Source organism: Lepidochelys kempii, chromosome 1 (genome assembly GCF_965140265.1).
Source record: "Lepidochelys kempii isolate rLepKem1 chromosome 1, rLepKem1.hap2, whole genome shotgun sequence".
In the NCBI taxonomy this organism is placed as follows: Eukaryota; Metazoa; Chordata; order Testudines; family Cheloniidae; genus Lepidochelys; species Lepidochelys kempii.
In genome coordinates, this window is record NC_133256.1 from 95,995,642 (window position 1) to 96,013,865 (window position 18,224).

General features: G+C 42.1%; 1 protein-coding gene across 4 annotated transcripts in view; it reads left to right on the forward strand.

Moving 5' to 3' along the window:
- The window catches only part of DNAJC3 (DnaJ heat shock protein family (Hsp40) member C3), a 64,503-nt gene extending 47,740 nt beyond the window's left edge, over positions 1 to 16,763 (forward strand). For all 4 annotated transcript variants that reach the window (XM_073347977.1, XM_073347984.1, XM_073347994.1 and 1 more), the window contains exons 10-12: positions 7,676 to 7,808; positions 9,403 to 9,551; positions 14,077 to 16,763. In XM_073347977.1, coding sequence (XP_073204078.1) covers positions 7,676 to 7,808; positions 9,403 to 9,551; positions 14,077 to 14,231 — 437 coding nt within the window. In that variant the 3' untranslated portion in view covers positions 14,232 to 16,763. The remainder of the gene's footprint in view (positions 1 to 7,675; positions 7,809 to 9,402; positions 9,552 to 14,076) is intronic.
- The last annotated feature ends 1,461 nt before the right edge of the window (positions 16,764 to 18,224 follow it).

Sequence of the window (18,224 nt, forward strand, 5' to 3'; positions counted from 1 at the left end):
CAATGCTGCCTGGGCCATGCCAGGGCTATGAGAATTACTCACGCCCAGTCCCACTTGATCTTCATCAGAACCTTGCGTATCATCTGTATGGGGAAAAGGCATAATACAGGTGATCTATCTATGATAGCAGGAAGGCATTCATAAGAGACCTTGGGCTGTGGCCTTGCAGGGAACAGAACTGGTTCCTGTTGTTGTAGGTAGCAAACAGGTCTATAAGAGGAGTCCCCCACCACTGGAAAATGCCCTCTGCAATGTCTGGCCAAAGGGACCATTCATGGTGAGAGAAGAAAGACCTGCTGAGGTACTCTGCCAGCTGGTTCTGCTTTCCTGGTAGGTATGATGCCTCAAAATGGATTGAATGCGTTATGCAGAACTCCCATAGCTGGATTGCTTCCCGGCATAAGGGGAAGGAGTCAGCTCTGCCCTGCCTGTTGATATAGAACATGGCAGTCATGTTGTCCAGGAGAACTGAAATTACATTGTTCATAATGTGGGGCAGGAATGCTTGGCAGGCTAGATGGACTGTCCTGAGCTTTCTTACATTGATATGAAGAGAGAGCTCTTCTGGAGACCATAGGCCTTAAGTCTTGAGGGCCCCTAAGTGGGCTCCCCAATGCTGACACATCCGAGACTAGAGAGTGGGGCCACAAAAAGGGCACTCCCGCACCGACCATGCAGTCGTTCAGTCACCAAGTCAGTGAACCACAGACTTGAGCAGGCATAGATGATTCTGGGTAGGTGAATACACCCTGGCCAGCCACACTGGGAGAGGTCTGAGAGACAGCCTCATGTGTTGCACTACAAAAGTGTATGATGTCATGTGGCCCAGAGGACTCAGACGTTTTTGAGCTGTTGTGACCTGGTGGGTCTGAAAGGACCTTATCAAAAAAGTAATTGTCTGAAACCGGTCTTCCAAAAGCAAGGCTCTTTCCTGAATGGAGTTGAGAACTACACCAATGAACTCTATCCTCTCCACCAGGACAATGGATTTCTGTGTCTTTATCAGTATGCCTAGGGCCCAGAAGGTTAATTGGATGAGATGGATGTTGGATTCCACCTGAGCTCTAGACTGGCCTTTGACTAGCCTGTTGCCGAGGTATGGGAAGGCATGCACTCCCTGTTTCCTGAGGAAAAGCTGCCCCCACTGCCATACATTTGGTGGTAACCTGTGGAATGGCTGACAGGCCGAATGGAAGCACTGCAAACTGGTAATTTACTTGGTTCACGACAAATTTTAGGAAACTTCTGTGGCCTCAGAAAACTGATATGTGGAAGTATACGTCCTTTAAATTGAGGGTGGCATACCAATCCCTTGGCTCCAGAGAGGGAATGATGGAATCCAGAGAGACCATGTGGAACTTTTAAGTTCTTGAGATAGCGGTTGAAACAACGCAAGTCTAGGATAGGTCTGAGACCACCCTTAGCTTTCAGGATTAGGAAATAACAGGAATAGAACCCCTTTCATCTGAAGTGATGCAGAATCTCTTCTATGGCTCCCACCCAAAGGAGGGATTGGACTTCTTGTACCAAAAGTTGCTTGTGAGAAGGGTCCCTGAAGAGGGAGAGTGGGAAGTCAGGATAGACACAGACTGGAGGGTGTATACCACTTCTATTGTGGTGAGTACCCAAGGGTCTGAAGTAATGAAAGTCCAAGGTCTGAAGAAGGTGGGACAAGCAGTTTGAAAACAGGGGTAATTGGATCCAATATTGCAGGGATTGAGTGGTCTACCTCAAGCATTTTGTCAAAAGGAGTGCTTCAAGTTCTCTGACTGTCTGGGGGTGGCCTGCATCAGCCCTGCTGTGAAAGCCGGTGGCGGTCTACACCTGAACCCCTTGTTCTTCCTCCTCTGCAGGTCCTGTCTGGCTGGGCAAAGTAACGGCAGTCTGTTGGGGCCTGTAATGCTTCCTGGATGCCACTGGGGTATATAGCCCCATGGATTTCGGAGTCGCCTTAGAATCCTTAAGCCTGTAGAGCCTAGCATCAGTTTGCTCCAAAAAGAATGAGGACCCTTCAAAGGGGAGGTCTTGGAGGGTTTGTTGTACCTCCAGGGGAAAACCCGATGACTGCAACCATGAGCTTGTGTGTGTGGTTGCTGCTGTGGCCATAGATCTGGCCACAGAATCAGCCACATCCAGGCCACCTGCTTTGGTAAGTCTTGGTAAGCCTTGTGGTCATCTTGCAGAGGGGACACACCCAGTGCCACCACAGCCTCATCTGGGGAAGAGGAGGCTAGGACTGGCTGAAGGGTCACCCACCCCACCCTTTGTATCAGCCAGGACCTGTGGGGCCTATTGTTGAGGCTCAATGCTGGGCTCGGTACCGGAGTCTGGATCTGGGGTCTCATGGCGAGGTACGAGAGGTGCTCTGCTTTATACCGCCCATACGAGTGCACAGCACCAGAGGGCACTAGAGCCAACCTGACAGATACCACTACAGGAAAATATTCCAGCAACTGTGCTCAGGGCATGCTCACATCTACATTGGAATGGACATGTGCAAGCACTCGAAGAAGAAAATGTTTTACTTTAAACTCTTAGTTGATAGCAGTGTACTGTAGATGTACTTGGCATTCAGTAAAAATGAGCAATCTGTTACACCAAGTCTGTAATATTCATTTGTAAGAAATTCATGATGGGACATACCCTTTCATGTTCTACGGAGCAAATTAATTACACTGGTGCTTAGCATTATGGGGCAATAAAGCAGTGTAATGGAGAAGTCCCTGCATTTTCATTATCCTCAGCAGATGCAGTAGTGTATATATTATGGGCTGATATAGCCTGCTGTGTTTTTAAGTGACTGGACAAAGTATTAAGCAGCGGCAAAGTGCTTTGGTTCAAGTGACACATCCGTGGGGCTAGCAGATGACCTAGCCATACAAGAATGAATAGAAATCTTATTTGTGCTTTGTTTGTAAAAGATAGTGTGAACCACTGGGGCATCAGAAGTATTCTTTCTAGCTTTTGTTTTTGAATACCTTACTTGAAACAAAATCACACTCTTGTCAAGTGTTTAATATAAATTGGCTAGCACCTCCTGCTGTCTTGCACAGAAACAGCAAAAAGATAAATGTAACACCTGCTGAGAAATAACATCTGCTTGAAAATAATCTTGATGTAAAGACTTTTCTTAGGAAACATAAGACCTATAATGAGACTCTCAAGATTATACCACAGTGAAGGGGAAAATGCTCATTACACATAAAATGCAAATTAGGTCTACTGAAGAATATTAAAATTTGAAGTCTAAGTATTTCATTTATTACTTTATGGCAATAATTCAATTTTCTTATGAAGAAATGCTTTGTTCTTCTAAAAGAAGAAATCAAATCTAGAAAGAATACTTCTAATGCCCCAGTGATTCAACATGCTATCTCTTATGAACAAAGCACAAAACAAACTGCATACCTCTTCAAAATGCCTAATCCCTTTGCACAAAGTCATTACAGTATTTTGCTTATGTATTTGATAAAGACTGCATGCTGTTTGAAATAAAAACAGTATTCATCTGATGAAGTCAAAGTAGAAGCATATATATTATGTATGGGATTTAAAAGTAAAATTTTATTTATATACAATATTGTTTCTTCCTAAACAAATATAACAGTATGGTATGTAAATGTGTGCATAGATTTCAGATGATTAGCTGTTCTATTGCCATAATAAACCCATGTAAAAGGGGGCCTTGTAGCATATGCTGCTTGGAAACCAAGGGCTGAAAACAACTGCACATTGAAGATAGGTCCTATGTAATGCAACCTCCAACTGCATTAAGTATTTGAGACTAGTGGTATAACTGCGGTTGCCTCTCTTTCCAGTGCTAATGGTTGCAACCTGCCTGCCAGTTGCTGTATACATCCTAGCTGCAGAATGCTCTCATTATGCCTTTGCCTCTTCTCTATTTCTCTTTCGTTGCTGAAGCATAGATTCCAAAGCCATAGGACTATGGTGATAATCTAGTCTGACGGCCATAGGATTAGCTGAATTAATTCCTGTTTAAATTACAGCATATCTTTTAGGCAGAATATCCAATCTTGATTTTAAACTTGCCAGTTAGGGAAAATCCACCATTACCCTTGGTAAATTGTTCCAATGGTTAATTATTCTCACTGTTAAAATTTTTTGCCTTATTTATTTCGTGTCAAAATTTCTCTAGCTTCACCTTCTAGCCATTGGATCTTGGTATACCTTTGTCTGCTAGATTGATAAAGGGTTTTTAAAAATTTTGTTCCCCATGTAAGTATTTAAGGCCAGAGCTACAAAGGAATTTAGGTGCTGCTGAGATCCATAATCCCCTGCATGGCTGCTGCCTAATCCCATAGGCATCTAAATTGGTGCCTACATTTTTGCTGTAAAAGTCCCCCATGTATCTGTTTCTGCCCCTGGGCATGCACGCTGCTTTCTCATTCTAGGCACCTGGATGAAGTCCCAGCATGAGCCACAAACTAGATAAACTAGATACAGACTAACACGGCTGCTACTCTGAAACTAGATAAAGACAGGTGTTCTCCCACCTATTTTGCATACAGGGCCCAATCTGCATGCTTAGAGCATGCCTACCAGATGAAAAGCCCATTTAAAATCAAGGAGGTGGAGGTTTGGTGCTGTAGTAATAACTGGGCCTACAGATTTACGCTAATGGTTAGCTCAGCTGTAAAAAGTAAGTAAAAGTTCATAAAATGTCACTGTAACCTATAACAATAAAATGTTCATGGGGAAAAAGTGCTAACGGGAGACAAACGTAATTAGTCCAAACAAAAAGGCCTATTAATAGAACTCAAGGCCTGTGTTAAAATCATTCCTAGTAAATAAGAGACGTGTGGGACCAGAAACGGATGAACCCAAATTGGTGTGCCAAAAATAAGGCCTAACTGGTAAACAAAATAATAAAAGGACAGTCTGTTCCACCTACTACTCCCTTGTGGAGCCCTTACAAAGAGGCTTAAGGTGGAGAGGGAGAAGAAATTTTTTTACCATCACCACAGATGCAGTGGATGGATTTTGGGATGACACCAGACCTTAATACTCCACTGGGATGCTAGACCATTATCGCTGCACCAGTGAGGACCCCAGCCTAATGTGTGAGATCCTACTCTTTCTTCTTCTCCTTTGTGGGTCCCTTTCTGTCCTGCACTGTCTTCCTCCTATACACTCTCTCTGCTTTTTATCTGATCCTGAAATCAACTGCATGGCACCCGCACCACAAGCTTTGCTCTGCCTGAGGACCAGTGAAGGAGAGGGACCTGCCAGGCCAACCAGATGGTGTCTCTGCCTAGGCAGGTGACTTGGGGTACAGAGTAACAGCTATTGTGATGGACCTTGCAACCTAAAGCACCTGTCCATGACTCATATGCCCCCCTGTATCCTGAGAACATCAACAAAATCCATATACCCTCCATCTTTGCTATCCTATCTCTTCACCCCCTTGTGTTTCTGTTTTGTCAAAAGCAGAAAAGTGACTCATTTCAGATTCAAAAGTGAACCACAGAGCTAACCTTCCCCACTAAAAGGGACTGTTTAACAAAATAAGACACTAACCCAGTGGTTCTCAAACTTTTGTACTGGTGACCCATTTCAAATAGCAAGCCTCTGAGTGCGATCCCCCCTTATAAATTAAAAACACTTTTTTATATATTTAACACCATTATAAATGCAGGAGGCAAAGTGGGCTTTGTGGGGGGAGGCTGACAGCTCATGACCCCCTGAGGGGTCCTGACCCCCAGTTTGAGAACCCTTGCTCTAACCAATATTCATCCTCCTGAAAAACACTTTAATACAGAGGTCCCCAAACTGTGGGGAGGAATGTTTGGGAGGCGCAGCTGGAGCCTGGGCCAGCCCTCACCATGGGCCAGGCGGGAGCGCCACCCAGCTCTGCTCCTGGCCCTGTGCCCAGGGCCCCAGCCTTGGCCCCTCTCCATGTCCCCACCTCTTGTAGCTGCGGTGGTGCTCCTGGTCCTGGTTCCAGGGAGGGCGGGAGGGCATGGACAGGGATGAGAGAGAGAGAGAGAGTGTGTGTGTGTGTGTGTGTGTGAAAGAAAAAGTTTGGGACCACTTCTGTAATAGGTTTTGATTAACTTTGTTTTGTATTGTCACTCAATTTTTCTTTTTGCCTTGTTTTAATCAAAACATTTCTAACCTGTGGCATGTGTTTTCTCATGTGTTTGCCATGGTAGTGAGGAGGCTGAGGTCTCTCTATACCAAATCTTGTTTATCACTGTCCAATAGTGCTAGGCTCATGTTAACACCTTTTACCTTCTGGCCCATATATTCTATCTAAAGTAATACAACAGTGCCTCCCTTATAACTGTTATCCCAGCGGTTAGAGCACGTACTCGGGAGGTGTGGGAGCCCTGGGTTCAATTCCCTCTTCTCTGCCTGATAGAGAGAAAAGCTTTGAATAGGAGTCTCCCATCTCTCAGGAGAGCACCCTAACCTAATAGAGTTGTGGGCTATTCTGATGCGGGGCTCCCTCTCTCTCTCTCTCTCTCTCTCTCCTGCTGAAACTCTTCCACTGTGGAATACCTACCACCTCTGGCATTTCTTGCAAGGCGCCTGAGCTGAGTGGATCGCAGGCAGAGGAGAGGCACCTCCTGCAACCCAGACTTTGGCATCAAACTCTGTGGGAGGGTTGAGGCTTAGGACACACCTTTCATTATTGCCCACTGGTGAGTTTAGGGAGCTTCACATCTAGAATGCTGGCTTTTGTGGATTCTATTTTCAGTTGCCTGTCTCTCCCTTTGCATTGCACAGAGAGCCTAAGCTTTGAGGATTCCTGTGATTTTTATAAAAGTTGAGTATTACAACACTGAGGGTAGCAGCACCTAAGTCCTTTTGGGGATCTGGGCCTTACATACTGTGATCAAGTGATCCCTTATCTTTCTCTTGTTTAAGCGAAACTGTTCAAGTCTCTGGAGTCTGTCACTATAAGGCATGTTTCCCACTCTTTTATTCAGTGGACCCTACAAGGAAACTTTGTTCTGACCAATCACTAAGTCCCATTTCCTCCCTTCCCTACCCATTCAAAAAAGTGCTTGATCCTGACTTTCCTTAGATCCATTTAGGGCCCCACTTCAATTAGAGTCTAAAATTAAAGTCAGGATCTTCACATAATCCCTCTCCCAACAAGTACTCGGTCCTGAATTCCTTCTCTCCACCCTCTTTACCCCACCCCAAACAAGAACTAGATCCAGACTTCCTTCTGATGCCATGGGATGCTGCCAGTTTCCAGGTGTCGTCCATATTCGAAGGATTAAAAACTACAAGTTAATTTCCTTGCTGTGGTGAGTTAGGCCTTGCCTACACTGAGTTAGCCAGGAGTGCAAACCCTTTGGTATAGACAAGATTTACTCTGGGGCATCACAATTTATTCCAGAGTATCGGAGGGATTCCAAAGTGCATTAAGAAACCATAGGCAGATAAATCAATGAACTTCATTGAGTAGGAGTCAGAATACAGTTCTTGTCTGATACTTACAAATACCAAGGAAAATATGACAAAATTAAGACTTTTTTTCATGAAGTTTTAGCAATTAGTTTTGCTGCTCACAAATAATAGTGGCAAAACATCTGAGTTCTAGGGATAGGGTTAGTACTTAATCTAAATTGAGTGTTTTTTTTTTTAAGTAAGGTTGATTTAGTGAGGTATATAATATGCTCTTACATTTTTTTATGGGCAGCTATTCAAGATTATGAAACTGCTCAGGCCAACAGTGAAAATGACCAACAGATTCGTGAAGGCCTAGAGAGAGCCCAGAGGATGTTGAAGCAATCTCAGAAGAGAGATTATTACAAAATTTTAGGAATAAAAAGGTGAGATGAATGTCCAGAATGTTTTTACATCGGGGTGGGCAAACTTTTTGGCCTGAGGGCCACATCGGGGTTCCAAAACTGTATGGAGGGCCAGGTAGGGAAGGCTGTGCCTCCCCAAACCCTATCCGTCCCCTCCCACTTCCTGCCCCCTGACTGCCCCCCTCAGAACCTCGACCTCTCCAACCCCCCCTACTCCTTGTCCCCTGACCAACCCCACCCCCATCCAATCCCCCCTGCTCCCTGACTGCCCCGACCCCTATCCCTGCCCCTTTCAGAATGCGGCCCTGCGAACACGGGCAGAGAACTCAGGAGGAGCAGGGGCAGCTGCACAGCAGGAAAGAAGTGGCGGTTTCCCCTTCAAAGCGCCGCTTCTCTCCGTCTGGCTGCACTGGCGCCCGGTGTTCCTCCTGAGTCCTCCGCCCGCGTTCACCGCGCTCCTGCCACCCGCACAGCCTGCCTGATCCCCTGAGGATGCAGGTGAACCTCCCTTCCTGCTCTCTCCTGCCCCCGCAGTGCAGCCCCCTCCTGCGCTGGCGGTGCGGTGCACTGAGGCTGCGGGAGAGGTGGGATAGCAGGGGAGGGGCTGGAGGCTAGCCTCCCCAGCCGGGAGCTCAAGGGCTGGGCAGGACGGGCCCGCGGGCTGTAGTTTTCCCACCTCTGTTTTACGTAGTCAGTCACTAATCATATAGTCTAAGATTTGCCACTTGTATTTTATGCTTTTTTGGGTATGTTTCCCTATTCTCTCTCCCTCCACTTTAAAATTGTTGAGTTTTTATGTGGTCATAAGGGGTTTTTCTCAGCCTCTAAGTAGCACTTGCTCAGAAAGTCCCCGAATAAAGAAGTGCTAACTGGCAATAAACAAGGAGACAATCCCTCATTAGCAAAGAGTTCCCAATATAATGGAGCAAAAAGGTAGGCAAGCAGTTTGGGAAACCAAAGAATGACAGAAGAGAATTATGGAAGGGAAGTAAAAGGAAAATTCATGTCCGAGAGCACAATATCTTGGCACAGTTTAAGAAGACTTGCTGGAAAAAAGCTAGTAAATACTTCTTAAAAACTCACTTCTGTCATGGGCCTGATCGAAACAAACATAATGATTTTTATTTAAAACAAAACAACACAAAACAAAAAAAAACACCCCATCCTGTTCTGCACATTCTTTACCAATCTTATTTTGGTGACTCTGCTTCCTTTCCTCTTTCAGTTTTGTGTTTGACTCAATCATCTCTGAATCTATTGTACACTCTTCAGCTCAGAGACCTAAAAAAAATGTGAAGATATTGAACAACTAACATTCTCTTGAGTACTTAATAATAATTAATAAATTATGAGCTTTCTGAGGAAAGTAAACTGAAAAATTGGGTTTGTTTTACTTAAAATCGCAACCTGTTTTCTACTACTCTTATTGGAGGAAGCCATTATTGTCTGAGAGATCTTGACTGCCAGCAGCAAAATGTTAACTAGTGAATATTTGGGTTTCTTGGTGCCTGTTAGTCTGTTGTATCACCATATTTATAATTATATTGCAGACTCATTAATGTGGCACATGAACAGTTGGAAACTTTATAAGTAACTTAATTTCCTCCCTCCCCAGAAATGCGAGAAAACAAGAAATCATAAAAGCATACAGAAAGCTAGCATCTCAGTGGCACCCTGATAACTTCCAGAATGAAGAGGAGAAGAAGAAGGCAGAGAAAAAGTTTATTGATATAGCAGCTGCTAAAGAAGTACTTACTGACCCAGGTATTGATTAAATTTACACAGTGGTTCTTTTCAGAATAATGGATGGAACAAACACAACTGTGATGTCCATTATGACTTATTATGATTTAGTTGGTGTTAGTCCTGCTTTGAGCAGGGGGTTGGACTAGATGACCTCTTGAGGTCTCTTCCAGCCCTAATATTTTAGTATTCTATTTTTATCACATTATTGGCCATGAAATGGCAATACAAGAATATCATACTGTTTTTTAATGAATTTGATAAGAACCCAAAACAGACTTTAAACACACACCTGTATAGTAAATGGAAATAGGGAAGCTAGCCATTGTAAGCTACATATGATCACCTTGTATTTCCCTCTCTCCTCTAACCAAAATCCAAGTTCTCAAAAAATAAAACCAAACAACTGAATTTCAAAGGTATCCTAAACTAAGATAGACTTTTTTTTTTTCCTAGAAAGCTGAGGGAAGTTGGATAAAATTCATGTGGTCTTGTTCCATTTTAATGATAGTTTGGCTTAGAAACTCTGAACTTCTGTTTTGCCTTCAGCAAAGACTCGTAGTTTTGTCTAGTTTGGCAAGGAGGTTGTTATTTACCTATAAATCACCTGCACAATATAAAATCCACTGAAATGCTAAATCTACATCACAGATTTTCTATCTGTAAATTACAATGTCTGCATTGGCCAAGATAAGGAAATAAAGAGGATGAGCTACAAATGAGCTGTCAGGTCTCGGGGAGGGAGGAGTAGGCATGCTGAAACCACTGAATGGCATGAGGACTGTAATGAAGCTGTTGAATTAGTCCTAGAGAGTTTACAACCTCTGTCTCAATTTGAAAAGGTCTATAAGGACTCTAGTCACTGTGAGAAGTTCTTAAAAGGTTTTAATGAAAAACATAAGACAATGCCCCAAGGAAAGTCTTCTAATAGTGTAGTAGCTGTCCTGATATTTTTCATGTGAGAAGTAGTATAGAGGCGAGGCCCTGTAATTCCACCTCAAATCAGTGGAACATATGGTTAGTAGCACAGGGTAGGAAAGACCTGTTCAGACTTGCAATGTGTTTGTAACAGGAAACTAAAATTCTGCCTCTGTTACTGGAACATGGCACAGAATAACAGGTTGATCCTAACTTTTAACCTGTCCTTTTGGCCAGGAATGACATTAAAACTTCAAAATGGTTCTTACTCACTTATCTTTAAATTGAGTGTTACGACATTCCTGGGTTGGTGTTTTATTTTCTGTTATACATGCCACACGTGTATTGTAAGGCGTAAGGTCACAAGCAGAATAACTTCAGCTGTCTGTGGAATATATTAATGGACTAAAAACACACCGTAGAACACCTTAATGCTATTTTAATGACTTGCATTTAAAAACTGAATACAAGTTATTTTTCAGAATTCTCTTTCTGGGACTCATCTTCCTGCATGATAGTGGAGAAAATATTAAGGCACAATTTACTCCCATCAAGTTTATGTCCAAAACCAAAAATTCCTTGGAAAATACTCTGAGGATTCTAACATTTAATTTTGAAAGTGTCCCTGTTAAGTACAGGTCTCTCTTCCCCTTTCTCCCCCATCCCTAGACTTGTATTTTCAGTTGTGCCCTGCTCACCTCTCCCTTCAATTAGCCCATCTCCTCAGATGGAATAGGGCAGAGGCTAAATCAGAAGCTTCTTGTGTTCCTGTCTTCTGAAAAGCAAAACAATCCACCACCTAGTCCAGCTACCCATGAAAAGTGGTTGGGACTGTGATATGGTCACTCTGTGGAAGTGATGTGAGACCTCCTCCCCACCATCTAAAGGAACTGCTCTTCAGGTTAGGATGGAAGTGTGGGGGGAGGGGAGAGGGAGAGAATAGAGCAGGCAAAAATAGGAGGCAGTTTTTCACTAATAGCTGCTGCTGGCCACTGTGTTTAGCAACTCTTCCCTGTAGCTGAGCTGCTATCAATACCATGTTTATTTGAAAAAGCTACATCAGGAACATTAATCAGCCCCAATTTATCATCAGAACAAACTCAGTTTTGAAGGTAGAACAGCTTGCAGTGGCGCTAGTGAGCGGAATGACATGGGGGAGAAGAGACTATAGCTTTTAGGTTGTCTCTCCCCGCACCCCCCCACTTAATACCTTTCATATGATGGGGGCTAAGAAATGGAATGACAATTAAAAACCTATTTTATTTTCATACTGGGTGGCTGAGGTATTGATTAAACAAGTACATCTCAATTACAGAGTACAAATCACAGGTGTGACCTCACCAAGAAGACCTAACCAGCCAATTGGAACACTACTTTGCAGAGGTTCCAAATTTTGTCTAGTACACTTTCCTCCCCAGCTTGTTATGTGTTGCTCTGGGAGGGCAGGAGACTTGCACTTTCAAAACAAGGCCTGGAGGGTGTTTATAAACCCTAGAACTAATTCAGTGACTACAAACCTTATGAGGAAACTAACACAAATTATTGTGAAGAGGCTTTTAAAAGGCTGTCTGGAACCACAAACCTGCCTGCCTACTCAAGACTCTGTACAGAGCTCGCAGCAAGTAGATAAATTTTCTAGCTAATGATCAATTGGGTGATGTGTCAAGGGTTGACTAATTGGGTAGATCTTATGTGAAATTTAAGAGAATATTTTTTTCATTTTTTATGTCGGGGAGGAGGGGAGTTGGCATATTGCTTTTGCAAGCCATATTACAGGCTCTCAAGCCCTTTTATACTAAACTACTTGGTTAAGATTTTCAGAAGCAGCATAATGGGTTTAAATTAGGGCTGTCAAACGATTAAAAAAATCACGATTAATTGCGAGATTAAAAATAATGATTAATTTCAGTTTTAATCGCACTGTTAAACAATAATAGAATACCAATTTAAATTTATTGTAAATATTTTTGGATGTTTTTCTTCATTTTCATATATATAGATTTCAGTTACAACACAGAATACAAAGCGTACAGTGCTCACTTTATATTTATGATTACAAATATTTGCACTGTAAAAAACAAAAGAAACCGTATATTTCAATTCACCTCACTTTATCGTGAAAGTGCAACTTACAAATGTAGAATTATTTTTTTACATAGCTTCACTCAAACAAAACCATGTAAAACTTTAGAGCCTACAAGTGCACTCAGTCCTACTTCTTGTTCAGCCAATCACTAAGACAAACAAGTTTGTTTACATTTATAGAAGATAATGCTGCCCACTTCTTATTTACAGTGTCATCTGAAAGAGAGAACAGGTGGATTCTGCTTGATAGTGATCCAAAAGCAATGCAGACTAAGAGAAGGTTGATTTTCTTTTTTGGTGGTTTGGGTTCTGTAGTTTCCACATCAGAGTGTTGCTCTTTTAAGACTTCTGACAGCATGTTGTACACTTCATCCCTCTCAGATTTTGGAAGGCACTTCAGATTCTTAAACCTTGGGTCGAGTGCTGTAGCTATCTTTAGAAATCTCATATTGGTGCGTTCTTTGCGTTTTGTCAGATCTGCAGTGAAAGTATGCTTAAATCGAACAATATATGCTGAGTCTTCATCTGAGATTGCCATAACACAAAATATCTGGCAGAATGCAGGTAAAACTATGGAACAGCAGACATACGATTCTCTCCCCAAGGAGTTCAGACACACATTTAATTAACACATTTTTTTAACAAGCATCAGCATGGAAACATGTCCTCTGGAATGGTGGTCAAAGCATGAAAGGGCATATTAATGTTTAGTGTATTTGACATGTAAATACTTTCCAATGCTGGCTACATCAATGCCATGCCAACGCTTGTTCTCACTTTCAGGTAATCTTGTAAATAAGACGTGGGCAGCATTATCTCCTGTAAATGTAAATTGTTTTTCTTAGCGATTGGCTGAACAAGAAGTAGGACTGAGTGGACTTGTAGGCTCTAAAGTTTTACATGGTTTTGTTTGCAGTTATGTAAAAAAATTGTGTGTGTAAATTGCACTTTCACGATAAAGTGAGGTGAATTGAAAAACTGTTTTTTTTTTTACAGTGCAAATATTTGTAATAAATATAAAGTGAGCACTATACACTTTGTATTGTTGTAATTGAAATCAATATATTTGAAAAGTAGGAAAAACATCCAAAAATAAATTTAAATTGGTATTCTATTATTGTTTAACAGTGCGATTTAAAACCAATTAGAATAGTCATGATTAATTGCAGTTTTGTGTTAATCACTTGAGTTAACTGCGATTGACAGCCCTAGTTTAGGTACCTTTCATTAGTGTGTCTAAAATCCCCTAGAGTGCTTTGAAAACATCAACTGTTTGACTTATGTTTATCTATTATAATGCATCAGTAAAAGTATACTGACAAATTAAACTGGCAGTTTCTGTGGTAATGGGATCCATAGACATGTCTGTAAACAAACCAAATTAATTACTGCATCTGTCTGGAGTTAGGGACACTTTAAAAGTACTTCTTATCTCTTCCTCTTGTCCTGCTGGAGGTACCAAAATTCTCTTGAGTGGTAGGCTGTTTCTGTAATAATGTGTGAAGTCTGCGTCCCTTTTTACCATGTATGTCTATTTCCTTAGAAATGAGGAGGAAGTTTGATGCAGGAGAAGATCCACTGGATGCAGAGAGTCAACAGGGAGGAGGAAACCCTTTTCACAGAACCTGGAACACATGGCAAGGATTCAACCCTTTCAGCTCTGGAGGACCATTTAAATTTAAATTCCACTTTAATTAAAACCAAGACTATTTTTCTATAGCTGCCACTGATTTACTTAACATTTCTTTAAAAACTCTGTGTAGGATTCAACAATTTAAATTGCACATATATTGCCCTTAACTAAAGAGTTACTTTATTAGAAGGAAAGCTAGCTCTTTAATATTACAAAAAAATAAAAAATTTTGCTGCAGTGTGAATTTAATGGTGAGTGGGTGGGCCAGGATTTTGTTAGCACTAATATATTTTTAGTAGTGCATGCAGAAATCCTGACTAAAACTGAGGAAGAAACATTAAGACCTGGAAAACACATAAACACATGCTTAAATCCTATCAAAGTCAATAAAACTTAAGCATATGCTTAAAGTTAAGAATGTGCTTAAATGCTTTTTGGAATCCGAACCTAATAGAGGTGTAAGAGGTTACTGTGTATACCAATCTTTATATTCACAAATGAAAATATGAGTTACTGTATACAGGGTAATGATCCATCTTTCAGTATTCTTAAAAAGAAAGACTAATAACTTGACCAACTACTGCATTGTGTTATTTTTGTCACACTGATGCAGTACATAGAGAGTGAAGAGGCCACTACAGATTGGATTTAAATAATCTCTTTAAAATAAGATTGTTTGTTTGAAAATGTCTACCTACTTACTTTTGTTTGGTAATCTGAAATCAGTTGGAATGATTAGTCTCTATGATAATGGCATCCGTCAAACGTAAAAGTAAAAAATTCCCTCATTTTGACCATTTTGCTTCTGAATGATATTTAAATAGCCAGAGTTTCTTGATTGGTTTTGTATTTTGTACTTCTTACACAAAACCTGCTGGAGATTTGAGCAGGGCAATTTAATGTGACAGTTCCCCAAATATGCAGCAATTTACATCTGATTTTAATAAATACTTTAAAATAAGGAGAAATGTGCAAAAGGTAACTTCTGCTAGTGACAAATTCAGGATCCGTATAAGTTTAAAGTAACTGTGTAGTAAGTTATAGATCCAAAATGTAATAAAGCCTGGCATCTGTAAAGGAAAAGAGTCTGAAGCTAGGGTTGCACCTTATTAAATCCTCACTTCTCTTCTGGGTGACTGGCAGACAAAATAATGTGCATCTTGCCATGCAATTGCTCTCCAGGTCCTTGTGAAGCAGCCAGGCTATCAGTCCCTTGCTTGTTTGGCCAAAATATGTGGACAGAGTTGTTTAAGCACAAATGAGATACAATTGTGACTTTGTTTGATGATTGTTGCTAATGTGACAACTGCAAACTAGAACAATCAAGTACACAACTGAGTATTCTGCACAATCTAATTGTGAAGGTAGAAAAATAATGAATGGTTAATAACTGGGTTTCAATAGAAGCCACTCTTAGAATGGCTGAATTTTAAAACAAGAAAATACCATTACTATCTTTCAGCAGGAAAACAACCTAGTTAAATATGAACCTTCTCTCAGTCCATCCGTTCAACTCATGTTTTGCTGAAAGCATGGTGAGGAATTGACTTCGTTAGTAAAACAAAAGTATCTTTGAGAAATTAAGCATGGTACTTGAAAGAGTAATGGTACCACACTACAGAGGCAGGTATTATCCAAGCATATGGCCTGTTTTCCTAAATTATACCACATTCTTCAGTGTTTGAATGTAATTCTGCAGTCACATGGTTCACTGAAATGCACTTTGACAAGTATTTAAAGTGAATGACCGCATCACACCTTTAAGTGTGTGTGTGTGTGAGAGCGTTGTCTGGCTTGCAGGGAGGGAAGGGGGGGATAGCACTTTATGGGTGGAGAGTGGGAGGCTCAGAAGCTGCTGCAAAAGGGGGAGTGGGTCAGTGTGACAATGCTAACTCATCCCTAGGGAGTGGAAGAGTTGGGGAGTTGAAAAGGGGCAAGCCAGGTGGGAGAAGCCCCTTTTTCCATGGACCAGGAAGATCAGCACCCACGCTCCTTCTCTTTGAAGTGGCAAAACACCAGGTGTGGTCAGGACCTGCTGTGGGCATTGCGCTAGCTGCTCCTCTCGAGGGGGGCTAGGGAGGACTTTCCCCCTCACCATCAGATTGGCCAAGGTGGAGTTGGGTTTTTTTTTGCCTTCCCCACAGCAGCTTTGTGGGTGGGGCTTGTTATGGTGAGTAGGGAAGGGAGTTAAACTATGATGTAAAAACTCGTTATGTAAGTGTAGGGCAGATGTCCAGTGCAGGTGCTTCATCAGAAAGGGATACAGTGGCTGGATAAATGGCTTGGTAAAGGACTTAAAAAGGTGTTTATTAAAGGAGCCAAATTGGGGGGGAGTTGGGGGCTCTTATGATTGGTATGGCAGTGAGCCAACTGCCCTTTCTTATAGCCCACCTTAACCTTTGTTTGCGGGGGAGGGGGATGGTAAGGTCCCAGCACTGGGTTGGCTGGGGGACCTGAATGGAATAAAAGGGGAGCTGGTGTAAGTCCTCGGGGTGTGTATTGAATGAACATGGAGTTACCTGCGCTGTACACTTTTCTTTGCCAGATAGTCCCAGCCATCTATAATAAAGTTGCTGCCTGATTAAACCCATATCAAATGTCTCCTGTCCTTTTTTCGATATAGCAGGACAATGTTATTTTCTTCCCCTTAAGTTCATGATTAAACTGAAAACATTGGTCCCTACTTTGTACAGTAAGTTTCTTGTCAATAATATTTTGTAACACCTTGCCACCCGCACCTCTTCCCCCCCCCCCCCAACAAAGTGAAATGTCAGTCTGTATCTGAGCTAAATTATTTTCTTGTCCAGAACGTTGACTTACCTCTTTCGAATCTAATCTAATCCACTGGGCTTTCCTGCAGAAGGTAAACAACTCAACGCTTTTTTATGCTGTTCTAAGACAGTTTGGCACATAGGTCTATTACTGTGTGTAAACACAGTTGTTTGCCTTATGTAGTGGGTAGAGGTCTAAGTTACTTTTATTTCAAGGCAACATTTAAAATAGTTGTCTACACAAGCTAATTTCAGTAAGCCCAACAAACAGCATTGCCTCTGTGCAGTAGAGCACATGCAGCATACAACTATAGCTGGATTACAGAGCACTGCATATTTTCTTTCAAAAATCCCAAAACATTCATTTAATCTCTTTCCCCTTTCCACAGGCTGTGGCTGAGGGAAGAGAAAGTTACCTTATGCAGTAATGATGGTTCTTTGACATGTGTCTCTTTGTGGGTGCTCCACTGTAGGTGTGTTTGCATCCCTGTGCTGCTGATCAGAGAACTTTGGTATCAGTATTTGTTAGGCCCATACATGTGCTGTCTCTCCTCATGCCCTGCCATGCTAACACCCCTCAATTCCTTCTCTACTGTCGAGTCATTGACAAGGACTCTGAAGTAGAGAGGAGGAGGAGGATGGATTGTGAAGAACCCATCGGAACACACATCTCGAAGAACCATCGTTAGTGCACAAAGTGAGTAACTTTCTCTGCGAGTAGTGTCCCTATGGGTTCACCACTGTAGGTGACTCCCAAGCAGTATCCCCACTGGAGGGCTGGGTCAGTTACAGATGACAATACTATGGAGCTGAAGATCGCATCAGAGGCGGAGTTCCCAATAGTCACATAATGTTCTGTGAAGGTATGGACTGATGCCCATGTCGCCGTTCTACCTATTTCTGAGATGTGGACTTCTTGAGGAAGATGACAGATGAGGAGATTGAAATTGTGGAGTGGGTTGATCTGTAGGCCCAAGTCTATTGTGGTTTTAGTAATCCTGTGAGCCTGAATGAAGGAGCAGGCTCTGAGGGGGCAATAATCCAGGTAGGGGTAGATCATGATCTTCTGGGAGTGTAGGTGAGTGGCCACTACTGAGAGAATCTTGGCGAATACCCTTGAGCTGACGATAGTCTGAAGGGGAGTACTCTGTACTGGTAGTGGTCTTGTCCTAGGCTAAATCTGAGGAACTGTCTGTGGGACGGTACAATTGAAATATGGAAATAAGTGCCCTGAAGATTGGGGTTGAAACCCAGTCTCCCTGTTCCAATTCTGAAATAATCATTGTT